Source organism: Aegilops tauschii, chromosome 4, assembly GCF_002575655.3.
Source record: "Aegilops tauschii subsp. strangulata cultivar AL8/78 chromosome 4, Aet v6.0, whole genome shotgun sequence".
Taxonomy (NCBI): Eukaryota; Viridiplantae; Streptophyta; class Magnoliopsida; order Poales; family Poaceae; genus Aegilops; species Aegilops tauschii.
The window spans coordinates 138259708-138284247 of NC_053038.3; the positions used below are offsets into that span (position 1 = coordinate 138259708).

Below are 24540 nucleotides of genomic sequence, written 5' to 3' on the forward strand. Positions count from 1 at the left end.
TTGAGCAAATATACATTAGCCCCTAAGTGCCAATATTAATACTTGTATTGTGCTTGGGACTTGTAAAAATTTCTGATCAAGAGCAAACATGCATTAGCCCCCAAGTATCAAGGGCATAACTTGTTATGGGCTTGGTACTTCAAATATGTAATGTCAACTCATGATACATCTGCCCCTTTACAGGCGGAGCTGAGCAAGAAGGAACGCCAAACCGCTGATCTGCAAGACAACATCAAAACCCAGCAAGCTGAAGCCTCCAAAGCGAAGGAAGAGTTGACCCGCGCTCTAGGCGCTATGGAGAAACCGAAAGAGGGCTTCAACAAAGAGCGGGCGGATTGGGAGACTGAAAAAGCCGCTTTGATAAAAAGGGCTGAAAACGTAGAAGCCACTCTTAAACCGGTAGTTGACAAGCTGACTGGTGTAAAGCGGCAAGTGCATGCTATGACCGCTTTGTGTTTGGTAAGCATCCTTCCTTTATGCTTTCAACATATCCTCCCATGCGTTGCCAGTTTACTGATGTTTGTAATGATACAGGAACTCGCATTAGCCATCTGGGCTCTGATGTGCAGAAGAAGTTGAAAGCTGCCTACACGCTGATAGAGCAACTGTATACTGGCGCACAACGGATTATCTGCACCGCTTCTCACAATAAGCCACCCCCGACATTGATCAAGGATACCTTAGACAGGCTATCTATGCTGCCTGCTCGGATAGAAGAGCTAAAGTGGTCTGCTGCAAGGGCTGGCGCTCTGACCGCACTAACCCGAGCAAAAGCATGGGTGCCTGATCTTGATCTGACGGACGTGGCTAAAGGTTACCCAAGCTTAAAAGAAGACGGATCAGAGTTTGGCACTGAAGATCTCCGCGCCATAAACCGGGAAGTACGTCCACTGGCTTGTCAACTTGCTGAAGAGGCTGATCTTTCATTTTACCAGGCGAGCTATGATACCAATAACAAGCGGGTTGCTGCACCAACTCCTGAGGCTCAAAACCCGATCCCTCCAATCCGTAAGCACACCTATGCCTCTGACATTGAACCGTCCACCCTTATAAGCGACGAAGCTGTTTTCCAAGCTTTAACCGGGATCGACTGGACAACTGTTGACTTCCAGCCGCTGGGTAGAGACAAAGAAGATGAACTGGTGCAAGATGATCCCGCAGCCGTCAGGTCAAGCTGCTCAGCGATCATAACCCGGGGGCCGGTTTAATCTTCCATACTGCAATGTTTATTGAGAAACAATTATTCCTTTGGGCACTGAAACGCCTTGTAATAGGCTAGTTAAAACACCTGGTCTGTTATGCCTTCGTGCATATTTATCTGCAACTGATGCGTGTTAATCCGCCATGCTTGAGATATGATGTTCATAATCCATAGCTATTTATTCCAGTTGTTCCTGCAGATAAAAAGCTTAAAGCGCCCTGGCGGTTTACCACCGGGCGGGTCATGATACCCAACTATATATATGACCAAGGTTTATAACCAAGGTTGTAAAAGATAACCAAACATGGAAATATATGATACCTGCGACCTTTAGGCATAGTGCTGGCTGACCAACCTTGTAATGAGGGTAATAACCTTAATCCGGAGTAAAAGTATCTCCTGTTATATAATGCCGGTTTACAACAAAACCGTTCCGGGTTGTGATAAACACCGGTTTATTCCATACTGGTGACTATGAGTCAAAACCAGACCGGGCTGATAGTCTCCAGATTATAACTTGGTCATGTACTGACAACTTGTAGTTGACAACCTAACTGGGTTGATAAACACTGATTTGAAAACATCACAAATCTTAGCAAAAGAAAAAGAAACTTAGCAAAAGGCAAATAAAACCGTTGTAGTCGAGGCTTTTCACGGGCTGCCAGGCCCCAAATTTGATCAAGAGGTGTTGCTATGGTTCGGGTTCAACCAAGCCCCCAAGTGATGCTTTGGCATTACGCCGATCAAGAGGTGTTGCTATGGTTCGGGTTCGACCAAGCCCCCAAGTGATGCTGTGGCATTGCGCCGATCAAGAGGCGTGGCTATGGTTCGGGTTCAACCAAGCCCCCAAGTGATGCTGTGGCATTGCGCCGATCAAGAGGCGTGGCTATGGTTCGGATACGACCAAGCCCCCAAGTGATGTTGTGGCATTGCGCCGATCAAGAAGCGTAGCTATGGTTCGGATACGACCAAGCCCCCAAGTGATCTAATATCAAGCTTTAAGAAGCTAAATCAAGGGGTAAACCGGACGCCGCTTTGTAAGCTCCATGTAACCATACGTGATGTAAGAAAACAACATATACCCCGCTTTAGCTGAGGTTCCGGTTTATTATATTGATCATAATACATACAATGTCATAATATGTACATAAGCAGAGCCTGCAGCTCAAGTATAGTAGGGCCGAAGATGAGCAATATTCCACGGCCGGTTGGTCTCCTCCTCCGATTTACGTGAGTCTTTGCGCTCTCGAACATCGATTAGGTAGTACGACCCATTGAGCAGATCCTTGCTGACCACAAAAGGTCCTTCCCAAGGTGGGGATAGCTTGTGCATATCCGTCTGATCCTGGATGAGTCGAAGCACCAAATCTCCTTCTTGAAAGGTTCTGGTTCTAACCCGGCGGCTATGATAACGACGCAGATCTTGCTGATAAATCGCCGAACGGGCTGCCGCCATGTCACGCTCCTCATCTAACAGGTCAAGAGCTTCCTGCCGTGCCTTCTCGTTATCCGCTTCAACATATGCCGCTACACGAGGCGAGTCATGATGGATGTCACTAGGAAGAACCGCTTCCGCTCCATAAACCATGAAGAACGGCGTGTAGCCTGTCAATCTGTTGGGTGTGGTATTGATGCTCCATAACACTGAAGGTAACTCCTCAACCCAACAACCCGGCGTCCGTTGCAAAGGAACCATAAGCCGGGGTTTGATGCCTCTCAAGATCTCTTGATTGGCCCTCTCCGCTTGACCATTGGACTGGGGGTGAGCCACTGATGACACGTCAAGCCGGATGTGCTCACGTTGACAGAACTCCTTCATGGCACCCTTTGATAGATTGGTACCATTGTCTGTTATAATGCTGTGTGGAAAGCCAAACCGGAAGATCACCTTTTTGATGAATTGAACTGCCGTGGTTGCGTCACACTTACTAACTGGCTCTGCCTCCACCCACTTTGTGAACTTATCAACTGCCACCAAAAGGTGGGTCTTCTTGTCCTTGGACCTCTTGAAAGGCCCAACCATATCCAGCCCCCAAGTTGCAAACGGCCAGGTGATTGGAATCATCCTCAATTCTTGAGCTGGTACATGAGCACGCCGTGAGAATTTCTGACAGCCATCACATCTTTTAACCAAGTCCTCGGCATCAGCATGAGCTGTCAACCAATAGAAACCGTGACAAAACGCCTTGGCCACCAAAGATTTTGAACCAGCGTGGTGTCCACAATCTCCTTCGTGGATCTCATGCAAAATTTCACGGCCTTCCTCAGGAGATACACAATGTTGAAACGCCCCTGTCACACTGCAATGATGTAACTCTCCATTGATAATAGTCATGGACTTGGACCGCCGGGTTATCTGTCTGGCCAAAGTTTCATCCTCCGGTAACTCGCCCCGGTTTATATACGCCAGATACGGAACCGTCCAATCCGGGATAACATGTAGAGCTGCCGCCAACTGAGCCTTCGGGTCAGGAACAGCCAAATCCTCTTCACCAGGGAGCTTGACGGACGGATTATGCAAGACATCCAGGAAGACATTAGGTGGAACCGGTTTACGTTGGGAACCCAGGCGGCTTAAAGCGTCTGCCGCTTCATTCTTCCGCCGGTCCACATGATCCACCTGATAACCTTTGAAGTGACCTGCAACAATATCCACCTCACGACGATATGCTGCCATTAGTGGGTCCTTGGAATCCCAAGTGCCGGACACTTGTTGAGCCACCAGATCCGAGTCACCGAAGCACTTAACTCGGCTGAGATTCATCTCCTTAGCCATCCGAAGACCATGGAGTAAGGCCTCATATTCAGCTGCATTATTAGTGCAAGGGAACATTAAACGGAGAACATAACAAAACTTATCACCTCGTGGGGAAGTTAACACGACTCCAGCCCCCGAGCCCTCCAATTGCCTAGATCCATCAAAATGAATAGTCCAATAAGTGTGATCCGGCTTCTCTTCTGGCACTTGTAATTCTGTCCAATCATTGATGAAATCCACAAGTGCCTGAGATTTGATCGCCGTTCGGGGTATGTATTTCAACCCGTGAGGCCCGAGCTCGATAGCCCACTTAGCAATTCGACCAGTTGCCTCCCTATTCTGGATTATATCCCCCAAAGGAGCAGAGCTGACCACCGTGATGGGATGACCCTGGAAATACTGCTTAAGCTTCCGGCTTGCCATGAAAACCCCATACACCAATTTTTGCCAATGCGGGTACCTCTGATTGGATTCAATGAGTACCTCACTAATATACTAAACCGGCCGCTGAACCGGATATTCCTTTCCTGCCTCCTTGCGCTCCACCACAATAGCCACACTAACAGCCCGAGCGTTAGCTGCCACATATAGCAACAATGGCCCTTTGTCAACCAGAGCAGCGAGAACTGGCGGATTAGCTAGCTGCCGCTTTAAGTCCTCAAATGCTTCATTAGCAGCGTCACTCCAGACGAAGTTATCCGTTTTCTTCAGCATCTGATATAAAGGGATGGCCTTCTCGCCGAGGCGACTGACAAAACGGCTCAACGCGGCAATTCGGCCTGCCAGGCGTTGAACATCATTGATACACTTTGGTTTAGCCAAGGAGGTGATGGCTTTGATGTTTTCCGGATTAGCCTCAATGCCCCTGTTAGACACCAAAAAGCCCAGGAGCTTCCCTGCAGGTACACCAAAGACACATTTGGCCGGATTAAGCATCATTTTATAAACCCGCAGGTTATTAAAGGTTTCCTTCAAGTCATCAATCAATGTCTCCTTCTTCCTTGATTTTACCACAATATCATCCACATAGGCATGAACATTGCGGCCGATCTGTTTATGAAGACAATTCTGCACACACCGTTGATAAGTTGCCTGTGCACTCTTCAGCCCAAAGGGCATGGACACATAGCAGAAGGCTCCAAAGGGAGTTACGAAGGCTGTCTTCTCCTGGTCCTTAACTGCCATTTTGATCTGATGATAACCAGAATATGCATCCAAAAAACTTAAACGCTCACAACCCGCCGTAGCATCAATAATTTGATCAATACGGGGGAGGGCAAAAGGATCTGCTGGACAAGCTTTGTTGAGATCTGTGTAGTCCACACACATACGCCAAGTGCCATTCTTCTTGAGGACCAGCACTGGATTAGCCAACCACTCAGGATGGAATACTTCAACGACAAACCCAGCCGCCAAGAGCCTGGCTACTTCTTCTCCAATAGCTTTGCGTCTTTCTTCATTGAACCGGCGGAGAAATTGCTTGACCGGTTTATAGTTAGGATCAACATTGAGACTGTGCTCAGCGAGTTCTCTCGGTACACCAGGCATGTCAGAAGGCTTCCATGCAAAGATGTCCCGATTCTCACGGATGAACTCGATGAGCGCGCTTTCCTATTTCGGATCCAAGTTAGCGCTGATGCTAAACTGCTTGGACGAATCGCCAGGTACGAAGTCAACAAGTTTAGTCTCATCAGCCGATTTAAACTTCAGGGCCGGATCATGCTCCGTAGTTGGTTTCTTCAACGAAGTCATATCTGCCGGATCAACATTGTCCTTGTAAAACTTCAACTCCTCTGTTGCACAAACCGACTCAGCATAAGCCGCATCACCTTCCTCACACTCCAGAGCAATCTTGCGGCTTCCATGCACGGTTATAGTTCCCTTGTGACCCAGCATCTTGAGCTGTAGATAGACATAACAAGGCCGTGCAATAAACTTAGCATAAGCTGGCCATCCAAATAGGGCATGATACGGGCTTCTGATTTTCACCACTTCAAAGGTCAAGGTTTCTGATCTCGAGTCATGCTCATCTCCAAAAGCCACCTCCAGAGCTATCTTACCAACAGGATATGCCGACTTACCAGGCACCACACCATGGAACATCGTATTGGATGGTTTAAGATTTTTATCTATTAGCCCCATGCGACGGAAGGTTTCATAATAAAGGATATTGATACTACTCCCTCCATCCATGAGTACCTTAGTGAACTTATAACCTCCCACCTGAGGTGCCACCACCAGAGCCAGATGACCCGGATTGTCAACCCGGGGTGGATGATCGTCTCTACTCCACACAATGGGCTGCTCAGACCAGCGCAAATAACGGGGCACCGCTGGTTCAACGGCATTCACCACCCTTTTATGAAGCTTCTGATTGCGCTTGTCCAAGCTAGTGGTGAAGACATGATATTGTCCGCTATTCAACTGCTTCGGGTTGCTCTGGTAACCCGACTGCTGCTGCTGCTGATTGCCCTGATGATTATAGCCACCTTGGTTACCTTGATTACTTTGATTGTTATGTCCACCCTGATTGCCATGGAATCCTGAACCGGAATTTCCTGCGCCATAACCCGGCCCATGAGAGCCAGAGCCCGAACCGCCTCTTGATCCATGATCATACCGGAAAGAATCGGAAATTTCGAACTCTTGCATGATATAACAATCTTTCCAGAGGTGTGTAGATGGTTCCTCCTTCGTCCCATGCTTTGGACAGGGCTGGTTCAACAGATACGACAAACGGTCCGGATTAGGATTCGGCATTCCATTGCGCCGGGGCGGTTTACCCTTACGCCGCTGGCCCTTGTCGTGTGTATTAGTGTTAGCCACAAAGTCTAAACCGTGGTCCGCTTTACGCTTGCCGCCGTTTCCATGACCCGCCGGGTTGTGGTGCTGCCCCTTGGCGTTGCCGCTCTTCTTTCCCTTCCCTGTCTTATCATCGTCAGACTCGGGATCCTTGGTACTATCAGAGTCGGCATACTTCACTAGTGCAGCCATGAGGGTTCCCATGTCATTACAATGACGTTTGAGCCGTCCCAACTTCAACTTCAAGGGTTGAAACCGGCAATTGCCTTCCAATGTTAAAACTGCGGTGTCAGTGTTGATGCGGTCTGATGAATGTAAAATCTCTGAAACCCGGCGCACCCAATGGGTTGTTGACTCTCCTTCCTCCTGGACACAGGCAGCTAAGTCCACAATTGACATGGGCTGCTTGCATGTATCCTTGAAATTCTGAACAAACTGGGCTCTCAACTCGGCCCATGACCTGATAGAATTAGCCGGTAAGCTCTTTAGCCAAGTGTGGGCCGTTCCTTCTAGCATCATGGTGAAGTACTTCGCACATGCCGCATCATCCACGTCCAGCATCTCCATGGCCATCTCGTAGCTTTCAACCCATGTTTCAGGGGATAAATCGGCGGTGTAATTCGGCACCTTGCGCGGGCCCTTGAAATCCTTGGGCAGGCGCACATTGCGCAACGCTGGGACAAGACATGGCACTCCCAAGGAACTAGAGGTAACTCCTGGTTCCACCGATGTGGTTGGACGAACCGGAGTAAGCTGATGGGCCTCGTGTTGCGCCGCTAACTCGGCCTCTTTGCGTGCCCGAGCCCGGTCCACCACCTCCTGAGCATCACCAGCACCACCCGCTGGGTTATGGCCACGGGGCGGATCACGGTTCCGCGCATTGCTTGATACTGCCGGTTCATCCATACGCCTGTTGTAACTCCGGCTTGGACGGGGAGTGGAATGAATCCGATCGCGACTATATGAATAAGCCTCCTGTTGAACCAAGGCTGTCTGAAGAAGCTCCTTAACCCGACGCGTCTCGACCGCTGCTGGAGAATCGCCTTCGATCGGGATGGCCGCCAGCCGTGAAGCGGCAGCGACAATGTTGTCCATTGGGTTAGAATAATGACCCGGTGGCGTGGGGACATGAGGTACCACAATGTTGTTCTGACGAGGCGGATCCACCAAACGTGGCTGAACCGGCGCCCCTACTCCGGGTGCCTCTGCCCGGTTTACTACCGGCGGATTACTGGTCCCTGCTCCTGGGGTGTTAAAGAGATTTCTAGCGTCACAAACCAGCGGCAGGCGAGATCGGTGCCTCCTCTTCAGGACTTCGTTCGACGCACTCTGATCCAGCATAATCCGGTAAGCTTGTGCGTCCAAAGCGGCCCGCTCCGCGGCTATCCTGGTATCCTCAGCTGCTAAGTCGGTTTTTGCCTGGGTGATCTGATCTTTCACTTTCGCGATTTCCGCATTGTGTGCATCCTGATCCGCCGGGTTAACCTCCGCCATCAGCGTTGCCAACACATCAAACAAATCAGATAGAACCTAAGCTGGCGGTCGCACAGGGCCTCCTGCCCCAGCCGCTGCCGCCGCTGCTGATCCGGAAATCATCGCCGCTGCGGTCGAAGAGTGGAGCACTGGTTGCGTGCCGGCCATGAAGATCGCCACCCGGTTTGGCAGATCAAAGGGGTCCGGAATACTGTCGCCATCGGAATAGCCCCCAATCCGGCCATCTTGTAACTGATATAACGACTCGGTCTCTCCAGCCGATGACTCGTCGCCGGAATAAACGACGGTCTCACCACCAGATTCCCATCTATCCTCAGATTCACTTCCATGGATAACTCCCACGAAGGCACGCTTCATGACAGGCTTGACCCGGGCAGATCTTGCACGCTGAGCCATTTCGACGAGGTCGGTGCAGATGTCCGGCTCAGGGCTCGGTTCGCCGATCTTGCCAATGAAAACGTGTATGCCACCAAAGGGGACCCGGTACCCGTACTCGATTGAGCCGGCCTCGGGGCCCCAGCCTGCATCGTCGATGTAGAGCTTGCCGCGATGACTCTTGGTCATCCGGCCCACAGCGTAACCATTGAGTCCTTCGAAGCTGCCCTCCAAGAACTTGAAACCATCGTGCGATAGCCCCACGGTGGGCGCCAACTGTCGTGGTTTTATCACGGCAGATGTCCTAGAGAAAGGACTTAGTCATGGAGCCATCGCTACGGGTTAGCATAAAGGGGTTAAAGCGGACAAGGGACGCAAGAGAGTTTTATACTAGTTCGGCCCCTTACGATGAAGGTAAAGCCTACGTCTAGTTGTGATGGAATTGATGGGGTTTCAATGACCAGGGAGCGAATACGCTTTGCCTGAGTCTCGAGTTGTTGTCTGTTCTCCCTGAACCGCCGCCGGGTCGTCCCCTTATATACATGGGTTGACGCCCGTCGGTTTACAGACTCCGAGGCCGGCTCATAATCGTGTCCGGCTCGGTCTCTGCTACTTCTATCTTACAACAGAAGTTTACATCTCAATGTCGGTTTGTGTCTACAGGCCTTAAACCGGCTTTGAGCCCTGGGCCTTCATGAAGCGTCACCATCTGTCTTCATGGGCTTCAGATACAGATGAACTACTTATGAAGTTAACCCGGCCTCTCCTGGCCGGTTTACGCCCAGTGGTAATATCCCCAACAGCCCTGGTTTCTTTTACTTGAGTTTTTTAGATATATTTTACTTATTTTGATGCTATGCATATATTGTTTGATATCGCTTGGGTTCAGGGTTGGTGTGCTGGCACTCAAAAAATATAGGGTGACACATGGACACATTTTAGGTGTTGATTTATTTCATAAATTGAAGGACAGAGGTTGTGTCATCTAGAGTTGTATATAGGTGATGTGTTCACACCGGTTTGATGCATCTGTAGTTACAGAGTTAGGCTTAGTTAGCTTCATGACATCTCAAACCATGATAGATTTTACGGGGCTTATAATGGATAACCCAAATTTTATCTGCAGATTATGGTTTGAAACCAAACGCTTAATATTCATTATATATGAATCATTAATGTAGTCACAAAAATCATGGTGACTTTACTATTCTACATGGATAGCATCACATGAACCAACGTGATGGTTCGTATATACAATATATAGTACAAGACGAATTGCACAGAGGTGAGTTTACTTAGCAAGTAAAAAATCGGCACAGTTTGTAGGCCACATAAACTAAATAAGAGCACCTAAGTAGCTTTACAAAGTTTCTTTCTTCTGAAACTCCGAAAATGCAACTATAAACAACATTTTTTCTCTCTTAATTACAATTTTGATGTCTACTATTCTTCCAGTTGCTGGTTGGTTGCTACTTCTTGATTTTGTGTTGGTTTTTTCCTTGAAGAGGAAACGGTGATGCAGCAAAGTAGAGATAAGTATTTCCCTAAGTTAAGAACCAAGGTATTAATCCAGTAGGAGGAAAACACAAGTCTCCAATTATATCACCTACACAAACAAACAAATACTTGCACCCACGCGATAAAGGGGTTGTCAATCCCTTCACGGTTACTTGCAAGGATGAGATCTCATAGAGATAGGTATAAAAGATAAATAAAAATGCAAAATAAAGTAAAGGTGAATAAATTGCAGTAAGGTATTTTTGGGTTTTTAGTTTTATAGATCTGATAATAAGATGATAAGAATAGACCCCGGGGCCATAATTTTCATTAGAGGATTCTCTCTTGAAAGAACGCATACGGTGGGTAGAAAAATTACTATTGAGCAATTGATAGAAAAATGAATAATTATGACGATATCTAAGGCAATGATCATGAATATAGGGATCACATCCGTGACAAGTAGACCGACTCCTGCCTGCATCTACCTACTATTACTCCACACATCGACCGCTATCCAGCATGCATCTAGTGTATTAAGTTAACAAGAACGGAGTAACGCCTTAAGCAAGATGACATGATGTAGATGGATAGATCCAATCAATATGAATAGACCCCACCTTTTTATCCTTAATGGCAACAATAAAAATACGTGCCTCGCTACCCTTTCTGTCACTGGGTGAGGACACCGCGGGATTGAACCCATTACAAAGCACCTCTCCCATGGTAAGAAAAATCAATCTAGCTGGCCAAACCAAATCAATAGATCGGAGAGAAATACAAAGATGTCTTAATCATGCATAAAAGAGTTCGGAGAAAACTCAAATAATATTCATAGATAATCTGATCTTAAACCCACAATTCATCAGATCTCAACAAACGCACCGCAAAATAAGATTACATTGAATATATCTTCATGAACATCGAGGAGAACATTGTATTGAAGATCAAAGAGAGAGAAGAAGCCATCTAGCTACTAGCTATGGACCCGCGGGTTTGTGGTAAACTACTTGTTAGGGAATGTAGCATGCAATTTCAAAATTTTCCTACACTCACGCAAGATCTATCTAGGAGATGCATAGCAACGAGAGGGGGAGAGTGTGTCCACGTACCCTCATAGACCAAAAGTGGAAGTGTTAGCTTAACGCGGTTGATGTAGTCGAACGTCTTCTCGATTCAACCGATCAAGCACCAAACGTACGACACCTCCGAGTTCTGCACACGTTCAGCTCGATGACGTCCCTTGAACTCTTGATCCAGCAAAGTGTCGAGGGAGAGTTTTGTCAGCACGACGGCGTGGTGATGGTGATGGTGAAGTGATCCGCGCAAGGCTTCGCCTAAGCACTACGACAATATGACCGGAGGAGTAAACGGTGGAGGGGGCACCACACACGGCTAAGAACAATTGATGTGCCTTAGTGGTGCCCCCGACCCCATATATAAAGGAGAGAGAGGGGAGGAGGCCGGCCTAGGGGCACGCCAAGTGGGGGGAGTCCCACTTGGACTCCTAGTCCAATTCGCCCCCCTCTTCTATCGGAGGGGGAAAGGGGGAAGGAGAGGGAGAAGGAGAAGGAAAGGGGGGCCGCGCCCCTCCCCTAGTCCTATTCGGACTCCCCATGGGGGGCGCCACCCCCTTGTGGGCTGCCTTGCCTCCCTCCTATGGCCCATATCTTCCCCCGGGGGGTTCCGGTAACCCCCCGATGCTCCGATACATACCCGATACATTCTGAAACACTTCCGGTGTCCGAATACTATCATCCAATATATCAATCTTTACCTCTTGACCATTTCGAGACTCCTCGTCATGTCCGTGATCTCATCCGGGACTCCAAACAATCTTCGGTCACCAAAACACATAACTCATAATACAAATCGTCATCGAACGTTAAGTGTGCGGACCCTACGGGTTCAAGAAGTATGTAGACATGACCGAGACACATCTCCGGTCAATAACCAACAGCGGAACCTAGATGCTCATATTGGTTCCTACATATTCTACAAAGATCTTTGTCGGTCAAACCGCAATGACAACATACGTCATTCCCTTTGTCATCGGTATGTTACTTGCCCGAGATTCGATCGTCGATATATGCATACCTAGTTCAATCTCGTCACCGGCAAGTCTCCTTACTCGTTCCGTAATACATCATCCCGCAACTAACTCATTAGTCACATTGCTTGCAAGGCTTATCATGACGTGTATTACCGAGAAGGCCCAGAGGTACCTCTCCGATACTTGGGGTGACAAATCCTAATCTCGATCTATGCCAACCCAACAAACACCTTCGGAGATACTTGTACAACATCTTTATGATCACCCAGTTACGTTGTGACATTTGATAGCACACAAGGTATTCCTCCAGTATTCGGGAGTTGCATAATCTCATAGTCAAAGGAATATGTATAAGTCATGAAGAAAGCAATAGCAATAAAACTTAACGATCATTTTGCTATGCTAACGGATGGGTCTTGTCCATCACATCATTCTCCTAATGATGTGATCTCGCTCATCAAATGAGAACACATGTCTATGGTTAGGAAACTTAACCATCTTTGATTAACGAGCTAGTCTAGTAGAGGCATACTAGGGACACTATGTATCGTCTATGTATTCACAGATGTATCAAGTTTCCGGTTAATACAATTCTAGCATGAACAATAAACATTTATCATGATATAAGGAAATATAAATAACAACTTTATTATTGCCTCTAGGGCATATTTTCTTCAGTCTCCCACTTGCACTAGAGTCAATAATCTAGATTATATTGTAATGATTCCAACACCCATGGAGTCTTGGTGTTGATCATGTTTTGCTCGTGGAAGAGGCTTAGTCAACGGGTCTGCAACATTCAGATCCGTATGTATTTTGCAAATCTCTATGTCTCCCTCCTTGACTTGATCACGGATGGAGTTGAAGTGTATCTTGATGTGTTTGATTCTCTTGTGAAATCTGGATTCCTTCGCTAAGGCAATTGCTCCAGTATTGTCACAAAAGATTTTCATTTGATCCAATGCACTAGGTATTACACCTAGATCGGATATGAACTTCTTCATCCAGAACCCTTCATTTGCTGCTTCTGAAGCAGCTATGTACTCCGCTTCTCATGGAGATCCCGCCACGACGCATTGCTTGGAACAGCATGACAACCCAGAAGTATAGGGGATCGCAACAGTTTTTGAGGGTAGAGTATTCAACCCAAATTTATTCATTCGACACAAGGGGAGCCAAAGAATATTCTCAAGTATTAGCAGTTGAGTTGTCAATTCAACCACACCTGGATAACTTAGTATTTGCAGCAAAGTATTTAGTAGCAAAGTAATATGGAAGTAACGGTAACAGTAGCAAAAGTAATATTTTTGGGTTTTGTAGTGATTGTAACAGTAGCAACGGAAAAGTAAATAAGCAAAGAACAATGTGTGAAAAGCTCGTAGGCATTGGATCGGTGATGGAGAATTATGCCGGATGCGGTTCATCATGTAACAATCATAACATAGGGTGACACAGAACTAGCTCCAATTCATCAATGTAATGTAGGCATGTATTCCGAATATAGTCATACGTGCTTATGGAAAAGAACTTGCATGACATCTTTTGTCCTACCCTCCCGTGGCAGCGGGGTCCTAATGGAAACTAAGGGATATTAAGGCCTCCTTTTAATAGAGTACCGGAACAAAGCATTAACACATAGTGAATACATGAACTCCTCAAACTATGGTCATCACCGGGAGTGGTCCCGATTATTGTCACTTCGGGGTTGCCGGATCATAACACATAGTAGGTGACTATAGACTTGCAAGATAGGATCAAGAACTCACATATATTCATGAAAACATAATAGGTTCAAATCTGAAATCATGGCACTCGGGCCCTAGTGACAAGCATTAAACATAGCAAAGTCCTGGCAACATCAATCTCAAAACATAGTGGATACTAGGGATCAAACCCTAACAAAACTAACTCGATTACATGATAGATCTCATCCAACCCATCACCGTCCAGGAAGCCTATGATGGAATTACTCACGCACGGCGGTGAGCATCATGAAATTGGTGATGGAGGATGGTTGATGATGACGACGGCGACGAATCCCCCTCTCCGGAGCCCCGAACGGACTCCAGATCAGCCCTTCCGAGAGGTTTTAGGGCTTGGTGGTGGCTCTGTATCGTAAAACGCGATGAATCCTTCTCTTTGATTTTTTTCTCCCCGAAAGTGAATATATGGAGTTGGAGTTGAGGTCGGTGGAGCGTCAGGGGGCCCACGAGGCAGGGGGCGCGCCCAGGGGGGCAGGCGCGCCCCCACCCTCGTGGACAGGGTGTGGGCCCCCTGACGTGGATTCTTCTTCCAGTATTTTTAATATTTTCCAAAAAGATGTTCCGTGGAGTTTCAGGTCATTCCGAGAACTTTTGTTTCTGCACATAAATAACACCATGGAAAGTCTGCTGAAAACAGCGTCAGTCTGGGTTAGTTCCATTCAAATCATGCAAGTTAGAGTCCAAAACAAGGGCAAAAGTGTTTGGAAAAGTAGATACGACGGAGACGTATCAACTCCCCCAAGCTTAAACCTTTGCTTGTCCTCAAGAAATTCAGTTGATAAACTGAAAGTGATAAAGAATTTTTTTTACAAACTCTGTTTGCTCTTGTTGTTGTAAATATGTAAAGCCAGCATTCAAGTTTTCAGCAAAGATTATGACTAACCACATTCACAATAACTCTTAGGTCTCATGCTTATTCATATCAATGGCATAATCAACTAGCGAGCAATAATAATAAATCTCGGATGACAACACTTTCTCAAAACAATCATAATATGATATAACAGGATGGTATCTCGCTAGCCCTTTCTGAGACCGCAAAACATAAATGCAGAACACCTTTAAAGATCAAGGACTGACTAAACATTGTAATTCATGGTATAAAAGATCCAGTCATAGTCATACCCAACATAAATTAATAGTAATGAATGCAAATGACAGCAGCGCTCTCCAGCTAGTGCTTTTTAATAAGATGGTGATGACTCGACATAAAAGTAAATAGATAGGCCCTTCGCAGAGGGAAGCAGGGATTTGTAGAGGTGCCAGAGCTCAATTTTAAAGCAAAGATAAATAATATTTTGGGCGGCATACTTTCATTGTCAACATAACAACCAAGAGATGACGATATCTTCCATGCTACACACATTATAGGCGGTTCCCAAACAGAATGGTAAAGTTTATACTCCCCCTCCACCAACAAGCATCAATCCATGGCTTGCTCGAAACAACGAGTGCCTCCAACTAGCAATAGTCCCAGGGGAAGTTTTGTTTGCAATTATTTTGATTTAGTTTGCATAAAGCATGGGACTGGGCATCCCGGTGACCAGCCATTTTCTCGTGAGTGAGGAGCGGAGTCCACTCCTCTTGAGAATAACCCGCCTAGCATGGAAGATACGGACAACCCTAGTTGATACATGAGCTATTAGAGCATACAAAACAGAATTTCATTTGAAGGTTTAGAGTTTGGCACATACAAATTTACTTGGAATGGCAAGTAGATACCGCATATAGGAAGGTATAGTGGACGCATATGGAATAACTTTGGGGTTTAAGGGATTGGATGCACAAGCAGTATTCCCGCTTAGTACAAGTGAAGGCTAGCAAAAGACTGGGAAGCGACCAACTAGAGAGCGACAACAGTCATGAACATGCATTAAAATTAATAAACATTGAGTGCAAGCATGAGTAGGATATAATCCACCATGAACATAAATATCGTGAAGGCTGTGTTGATTTGTTTCAACTACATGTGTGAACATGTGCCAAGTCGAGTCACTTAAATCATCCAAAGGAGGATACCACCCCACTATACCACATCACAACCATTTTAATAGCATGTTGGCACGCAAGGTAAACCATTATAACTCATAGCTAATCAAGCATGGCACGAGCAACTATGATCTCTAATTGTCATTGCAAACATGTTTATTCATAATAGGCTGAATCAGGAACGATGAACTAATCATATTTACAAAAACAAGAGAGGTCGAGTTCATACCAGCTTTTCTCATCTCAGTCAGTCCATCATATATCATCATAATTGCCTTTCACTTGCACGACCTAACGATGTGAATAATAATAATAATAGTGCACGTGCATTGGACTAAGCTGGAATCTGCGAGCATTCAATAAATAGGAGAAGACAAGGCAATATGGGCTCTTGGTTAAATCGACAATAATGCATATAAGAGCCACTTCAACAATTTAATTATGGTCTTCTCCTATCAACCCCCAAAGAAAAGAAATAAAAACTATTTACACGGGAAATCTCCCAACAAGCAGAAGAAGAACGGGAAATATTTTTTGGTTTTCATTTTTAATTATTACTACTACAGCAAGAAAAGTAAATTAGCTAGAAGCTACACTATTTTTTTTGTTTTTCTTAAGATTTTTCAAACACACAAGAAGAAAGCAAGAAAAATAAAATAAACTAGCATGGATATTACAGTGAAAGAGTATGAGCACCGACATCTAGCAATGAGTGTGTGTGAACATAAATGTAATGTCGGTGGGAAATACGTACTCCCCCAAGCTTAGGCTTTTGGCCTAAGTTGGTTTATTGCCACAGATGGCCTGGCGGATATCCATAGTTGTAGCCGGGGTCGTACTGAGATGAAGAAGACTCTGATTGCCATTGGTTGGAAATCATCTCCGGATCCCACTGGTAGTTAGACTGTCGTGGAGGCTCAAATTGTGGTTCCGGCTCCGTGGCTGGTGTAGGGTTCCGGTAGGCGTGAATAGCTGCCAACGGAACGAGATACAGACCTGCAGATAAATTAAACAAGGAGGGAGCAGGCAAGGTAATAGTCTCAGGGTGATGTTTATCAAAGAATAATTTGTATTTAAGAGCCCCTTCCCTATTCTTAACAATAAAGTCATGCGCTATCATACTCTTATAATCTAAATAAGCATTGGGAAGCAATTTTTCTTCTTTTTCATAGTGCCTAATAGGTATGTTATAATGTGCAGCAAGGCGTGAAGCATAAATACCTCCAAAGATGGGGCCCTTTGTATGGTTCAAACTTAACCGTTTAGCAATAATACCGCCCATACTAACAGTGTTATCGCAGAATAAACCATGGAACAAAATGATAATACCAGGAACACTAAGGTTTCCACAGTTTCCGCGACCAATTAAGCAACGACTAGCAAATATGGCAAAGTAGCGTAAAACAGGAAAATGTATGCTAGTGATTCTTGCATCGGAAACCTTCCTGGTTTCCCCCATAGTAATAGTGTCAATAAACCCGTCCACATCTTTACTATGTGGTTCCTCTAAACTACCCTCAAAAGGTATTTTGCAAACCTTGCAAAATTCATCTAGTGGCATCTTCTTAACAACATCATATAAATGAAACTCTACTGAAGGAGGTGTTTCCTTAGGATAATAGTAGAAGTTTTGCACAAAATTATTGGTGAGTAAGAGATACTGTTCGCGTTGGTCGCGGAGGAAGTCGGTGAGGCCTGCATTCTCAGCCAATACATAAAAATCATTGTAAATCCCGGCTTCTCTCAAGAAATCATCGGAAGGCCATTCACACGGCCGAACCTCCGCGGTGCGGGGCAGATTATATTTGGGCCTCTGTGCTTCTTCATTTTGCTTTTCCTTCGAGCTTCGGCTCGATGAGCCCCTAAAAAATCTCTTCATTATTTTCTGAAAAATTCTGAAATTTTTAGTAACTTCAAATAAAAGTGAACCAAACTTAACAAAATTGATAGCAACTACTCCTACAAGTGCCTAGAGACTATATCACGCATTAGAACTACTTGGAACCATATAAATTTGACATGCAAGCTCAAGAACATGGTCACCTAGGTAGCACAAATTTGCAACAAATAGAGCACTAGAACAAAAAACTAATTGGACCAATGGAGGAGTCACATACCAAGGAACAATCCCCCCAAGCAGTTTTGTGAGAGGTGCTTTGAGCAAGGAGATCGAAAATTGCAGCAAAATGATCTAGAACTCGTGCTTGAGCTGGATGGTGATTTTTTGGGAGGAAGAAGTGTGTGGGTGCAGGAATAAGTGGAGGGGAGCCACCATGGGCCCACGAGGCAGGGGGCGCGCCCTGTAGGGGTGGGAGCGCCCTGGACCCTCGGGGCCAGGTGCTTGCTCCCCCTGCTGTGTTCTCAGTGCCAGATGTTCTCACATATTCCAGAAAAATCATATTCCATTTTCAGGGCATTTGGAGAACTTTTATTTTCGGGGTATTTTTATATTGCACGGATAAATCAGAAAACTGACAGAAAAATACTATTTTTACTTTATTTCAACTAAATAACAGAAAGTAGAAAGAGGGCACAAAAGGTTGTGCTTTCTAGTTTCATCCATCTCATGCTCATCAAAAGGAATCCACTAACAAGGTTGATCAAGTCTTGTTAACAAACTCGTTCCGAATAACATGGAACCGGAGAAATTTCGAATAACACTATGTTACCTCAACGGGGATATGCACATCCCCAATAGTAAGAATATCATATTTCTTCTTGACAGTAGGAAGAGGAAATTGAAAACCTCCAAATATAATCGATGGAATTTTTCCAATAGAATTGATACTATGAACTTGAGGTTGTTTCCTCGGAAAGTGTACCGTATGCTCATTACCATTAACATGAAAAGTGACATTGCCTTTGTTGCAATCAACAGCCCCTGCAGTATTCAAAAAGGGTCTTCCAAGAATAATAGACATACTATCGTCCTCGGGAATATCAAGAATAACAAAGTCCATTAAAATAGTAACGTTTGCAACCACAACAGGCACATCCTCAAATACCGACAGGTATAGCAGTTGATTTATCAGCCATTTGCAAATATATTTCAGTAGGTGTCAACTTATTCAAATCAAGTCTACGATATAAAGAGAGAGGCATAACACTAACACCGGCTCCAAGATCACATAAAGCAGTTTTAACATAGTTTCTTTTAATGGAGCATGGTATAGTGGGTACTCCTGGATCTCCAAGTTTCTTAGGTATTCCACCCTTAAAAGTATAATTAGCAAGCATGGTGGAAATCTCAGCTTCCGGTATCTTTCTTTTATTAGTGACAATTTCTTTCATATACTTAGCATAAGGATTCATTTTGAGCATATCAGTTAATCGCATACACAAAAAGATAGGTCTAATCATTTCAGCAAAGCGCTCAAAATCCTCATCATCCTTTTTCTTGGATGGTTTCGGAGGAAAAGGCATGGGTTTCTGAACCCAAGGTTCTCTTTCTTTACCATGTTTCCTAGCAACAAAGTCTCTCTTATCATAACATTGATTCTTTGATTGTGAGTTATCAAGATCAACCGCAGGTTCAATTTCTACATCATTATCATTACTAGGTTGAGCATCATCATGAACATCATCATTAACATTTTCACTAGGTTCATGTTCATTACCAGATTGTGTTTCAGCATCAGAAATAGAAATATCATTTGGATTCTCAGGTGGTTCAGCAATAGGTTCACTAGAAGCATGCAAAGTCCTATCATTTTTCTTTTTCTTCTTTTTAGAAGGACTAGGTGCATCAATATTATTTCTCTGAGAATCTTGTTCAATTCTCTTAGGATGGCCTTCAGGATACAAAGGTTCCTGAGTCATTTTACCAGTTCTAGTAGCCACTCTAACAGCATAATCATTATTCTTACTATTCAATTCATTGAGCAAATCATTTTGAGCCTTAAGTACTTGTTCTACTTGAGTGGTAACCATAGAAGCATGTTTAATAATGAGTTTAAGTTCACCCTTAACATTAGCCATGTAATTACTCAAGTGTTCAAGCATATCGGAATTGTATTTCAATTGTCTAGCAGACTTATAGTGAGGAATATCACCTTCATCAAATCTATAGAGAGAATTTACCTTTACTACCTGTGTCGGGTTATCAAGACCATGAGTTTCTTCAATAGGTAAAGGATTAAGATCATATGTTTCTTCAACAGGCGGTAAATTAAGACCATGTATTTCTTCAATAGGAGGTAAATTCTTAACATCTTCAGCTTTTATACCTTTTTCTTTCATAGATTTGTTTGCCCCTTGCATATCTTCAGGACTGAGAAATAGAACACCTCTCTTCTTCGGAGTTGGTTTAGGAATAGGCTCAGGAATTGGCTCAGGAGCTGGCTCAGGAAGTGTCCAATTATTTTCATTCGTCAACATATTATTCAATAGAATTTCAGCTTCATTCGGTGTTCTTTCCCTGAAAACGGAACCAACACAACTATCCAGGTAATCTTTGGAAGCATAGGTTAGTCCATTATAAAAGATATCAAGTATTTTATTTTTCTTAAGAGGATGATCAGGCAAAGCATTAAGTAACTGGAGAAGCCTCCCCCAAGCTTGTGGGAGACTCTCTTCTTCAATTTGCACAAAATTATATATTTCCCTTAAAGCAGCTTGTTTCTTATGAGCAGGGAAATATTTAGCAGAGAAGTAATAAATCATATCCTTGGGACTATGCACACAACCAGGATCAAGAGAATTAAACCATATCTTAGCATCACCCTTTAATGAGAACGAAAATATTTTAAGGCTATAAAGGTAGCGAGATTTCTCATCATTAGTGAACAGGGTGGCTATATCATTTAATTTAGTAAGATGTGCCACAACAGTTTCAGATTCATAGCCATGAAAAGGATCAGATTCAACCAAAGTAATTACATCAGGATCAACAGAGAATTCATAATCCTTATCAGTAACACAGATAGGTGAAGTAGCAAAAGCAGGGTCAGGTTTCATTCTAGCATTAAGAGATTGCTTCTTCCATTTAGCTAATAACCTCTTGAGCTCGTATCTATCTTTGCAAGCTAAAATAGCTATAGCAGCTTCTTTTTCCAAAACATAACCCTCATGAACAACAGGCGATTCATATTTATTAGGGGGAGAGTCTTCATCATCACTTTCATCAATGTTATCAGTTTCAATAATTTCATTCTCTCTAACCCTAGCAAGTTGTTCATCAAGAAATTCACCAAGTGACACAGTAGTATGAAGCATAGAAGTAGTTTCATCATAAGTATCATGCATAGCAGAAGTGGCATCATCAATAACATGCGACATATCAGAACGAATAGCAGAAGCAGGTTTAGGTGTCGCAAGCTTACTCAAAACAGAAGGTGAATCAAGTGCAGAGCTAGATGGCAGTTCCTTACCTCCCCTCGTGTTGAGGGATAAATTTTTGTTTTCTCGTCTTTCAAGTTCTTCATAGTGACCAGCAGATATAAATCCCAAGTGACTCAAAGAATAGAGCTATGCTCCCCGGCAACGGCGCCAGAAAATAGTCTTGATAACCCACAAGTATAGGGGATCGCAACAGTTTTCGAGGGTAGAGTATTCAACCCAAATTTATTCATTCGACACAAGGGGAGCCAAAGAATATTCTCAAGTATTAGCAGTTGAGTTTTCAATCCAACCACACCTGGATAACTTAGTATCTGCAGCAAAGTATTTAGTAGCAAAGTAATATGGAAGTAACAGTAACAGTAGCAAAAGTAATATTTTTGGGTTTTGTAGTGATTGTAATAGTAGCAACGAAAAAGTAAATAAGCAAAGAACAATGTGTGAAAAGCTCGTAGGCATTGGATCGGTGATGGAGAATTATGCCGGATGCGGTTCATCATGTAACAATCATAACATAGGGTGACACAGAACTAGCTCCAATTCATCAATGTAATGTAGGCATGTATTCCGAATATAGTCATACGTGCTTATGGAAAAGAACTTGCATGACATCTTTTGTCCTACCCTCCCGTGGAAGCAGGGTCCTAATGGAAACTAAGGGATATTAAGGCCTCCTTTTAATAGAGTACCGGAACAAAGCATTAACACATAGTGAATACATGAACTCCTCAAACTATGGTCATCACCGGGAGTGGTCCCGATTATTGTCACTTCGGGGTTACCGGATCATAACACATAGTAGGTGACTATAGACTTGCAAGATAGGATCAAGAACTCACATATATTCATGAAAACATAATAGGTTCAGATCTGAAATCATGGCACTCGGGCCCTAGTGACAAGCATTAAGCATAGTAAAGTCCCGGCAACATCAATCTCAGAACATAGTGGATACTAGGGATCAAACCCTAACAAAACTAACTCGACTACATGATAGATCTCATCCAACCCATCACCGTCTAGCAAGCCTACGATGGAATTACTCACGCACGGCGGTGAGCATCATGAAATTGGTGATGGAGGATGGTTGATGATGACGACGGCGACGAATCCCCCTCTGCGGAGCCCCGAACGGACTCCAGATCAGGCCTCCCAAGAGGTTTTAGGGCTTGGCGGCGGCTCCGTATCGTAAAACGTGATGAATCCTTCTCTCTGATTTTTTTCTCCCCGAAAGTGAATATATGGAGTTGGAGTTGAGGTCGGTGGAGTGTCAGGGGGCCCACGAGGCAGGGGCGCGCCCAGGGGGGCAGGTGCGCCCCCCACCCTCGTGGACAGGGTGTGGGCCCCCTGACGTAGATTCTTCTTCCAGTATTTTTAATACTTTCCAAAAAGATGTTCCGTGGAGTTCAGGTCATTCCGAGAACTTTTGTTTCTGCACATAAATAACACCATGGAAAGTCTGCTGAAAACAGCGTCAGTCCGGGTTAGTTCCATTCAAATCATGCAAGTTAGAGTCCAAAACAAGGGCAAAAGTGTTTGGAAAAGTAGGTACGACGGAGACGTATCACTGCACCAACTGACAGCTCCACCATTCAATATAAATACGTATCCGGTTTGTGACTTAGAGTCATCTAGATCAGTGTCAAAGCTACCATCGACGTAACCATTTACGACGAGCTCTTTGTCACCCCCATAAACAAGAAACATATCCTTAGTCCTGTTCAGGTACTTCAGGATGTTCTTGACTGCTGTCCAGTGATCCACTCTTGGATTACTTTGGTACCTCCCTGCTAAACTTATAGCAAGGCACACATCAGGTCTGGTACACAACATTGCATACATGATAGAACCTATGGCTGAGGCATAGGGAATGACTTTCATTTTCTCTCTATCTTCTGCAGTGGTCGGGCATTGAGTCCGACTCAACTTCACACCTTGTAACACAGGCAAGAACCCTTTCTTTGACTGATCCATTTTGAACTTCTTCAAAACTTTATCAAGGTATGTGCTTTGTGAAAGTCCTATTAAGCGTATTGATCTATCTCTATAGATCTTGATGCCCAATATATAAGCAGCTTCACCAAGGTCTTTCATTGAAAAACTTCTTATTCAAGTATCCTTTTATGCTATCCAGAAATTTATATCATTTCCAATCAACAATATGTCATCCACATATAATATTAGAAATGCTACAGCGCTCTCACTCACTTTCTTGTAAATACAGGCTTCTCCAAAAGTCTGTATAAAACCATATGCTTTGATCACTTCATCAAAGCATATATTCCAACTCCGAGATGCTTGCAGCAGTCCATAAATGGATCGCTGGAGCTTACACACTTTGTTAGCACCTTTAGGATCGACAAAACCTTCTGATTGCATCATATACAACTTTCTTTAAGAAATCCATTAAGGAATGCAGTTTTGACGTCCATTTGCCATATTTCATAGTCATAAAATGCGGCAATTGCTAACATGATTTGGACAGACTTAAGCATCGCTACGGGTGAGAAGGTCTCATCGTAGTCAACTCCTTGAACTTGTCGAAAACCTTTTGCAACAAGTCGAGCTTTGTAGACAGTAACATTACCATGAGCGTCAGTCTTCTTCTTGAAGATCCATTTATTCTCTATGGCTTGCCGATCATCGGGCAAGTCAACCAAAGTCCATACTTTGTTCTCATACATGGATCTCATCTCAAATTTCATGGCCTCAATCCATTTCGTGGAATCTGGGTTCATCATCGCTTCCTCATAGTTCGTAGGTTCGTCATGGTCTAGTAACATGACTTCTACAATAGGATTACCGTACCACTCTGGTGCGGAACGTACTCTGATTGACCTACGAGGTTTGGTAGTAACTTGATCTGAAGTTTCATGATCATCATCATTAGCTTCCTCACTAATTGGTGTAGGCATCACGGGAATGGTTTTCTGTGATGAACTACTTTCCAATTCAAGAGAAGGTACAATTACCTCATCAAGTTCTACTTTCCTCCCACTCACTTCTTTCGAGAGAAACTCCTTCTCTAGAAAGGATCCATTCTTATCAACAAATATTTTGCCTTCGGATCTGTGACAGAAGGTGTACCCAACAGTTTGTTTTGGGTATCCTATGAAGACGCACTTCTCCAATTTGGGTTCGAGCTTATCAGGCTGAAGCTTTTTCACATAAGCATCGCAACCCCAAACTTTAAGAAACGACAGGTTTCTTGCCAAACCACAGTTCATACGGTGTCATCCCAACGGATTTAGATGGTGCCCTATTTAACGTG

At 44.3% G+C, this 24540-nt stretch overlaps 1 protein-coding gene across 1 annotated transcript in view; it reads right to left on the reverse strand.

Moving 5' to 3' along the window:
* Window positions 1-4454: 4454 nt before the first annotated feature.
* LOC141021701 (uncharacterized) overlaps window positions 4455-24540 on the reverse strand; it is a 211608-nt gene continuing 191522 nt past the window's right edge. Inside the window, exon 3 of the mRNA XM_073497557.1 lies at window positions 4455-4855. Within this exon, the coding sequence (XP_073353658.1) occupies window positions 4455-4855 (401 nt within the window). The remainder of the gene's footprint in view (window positions 4856-24540) is intronic.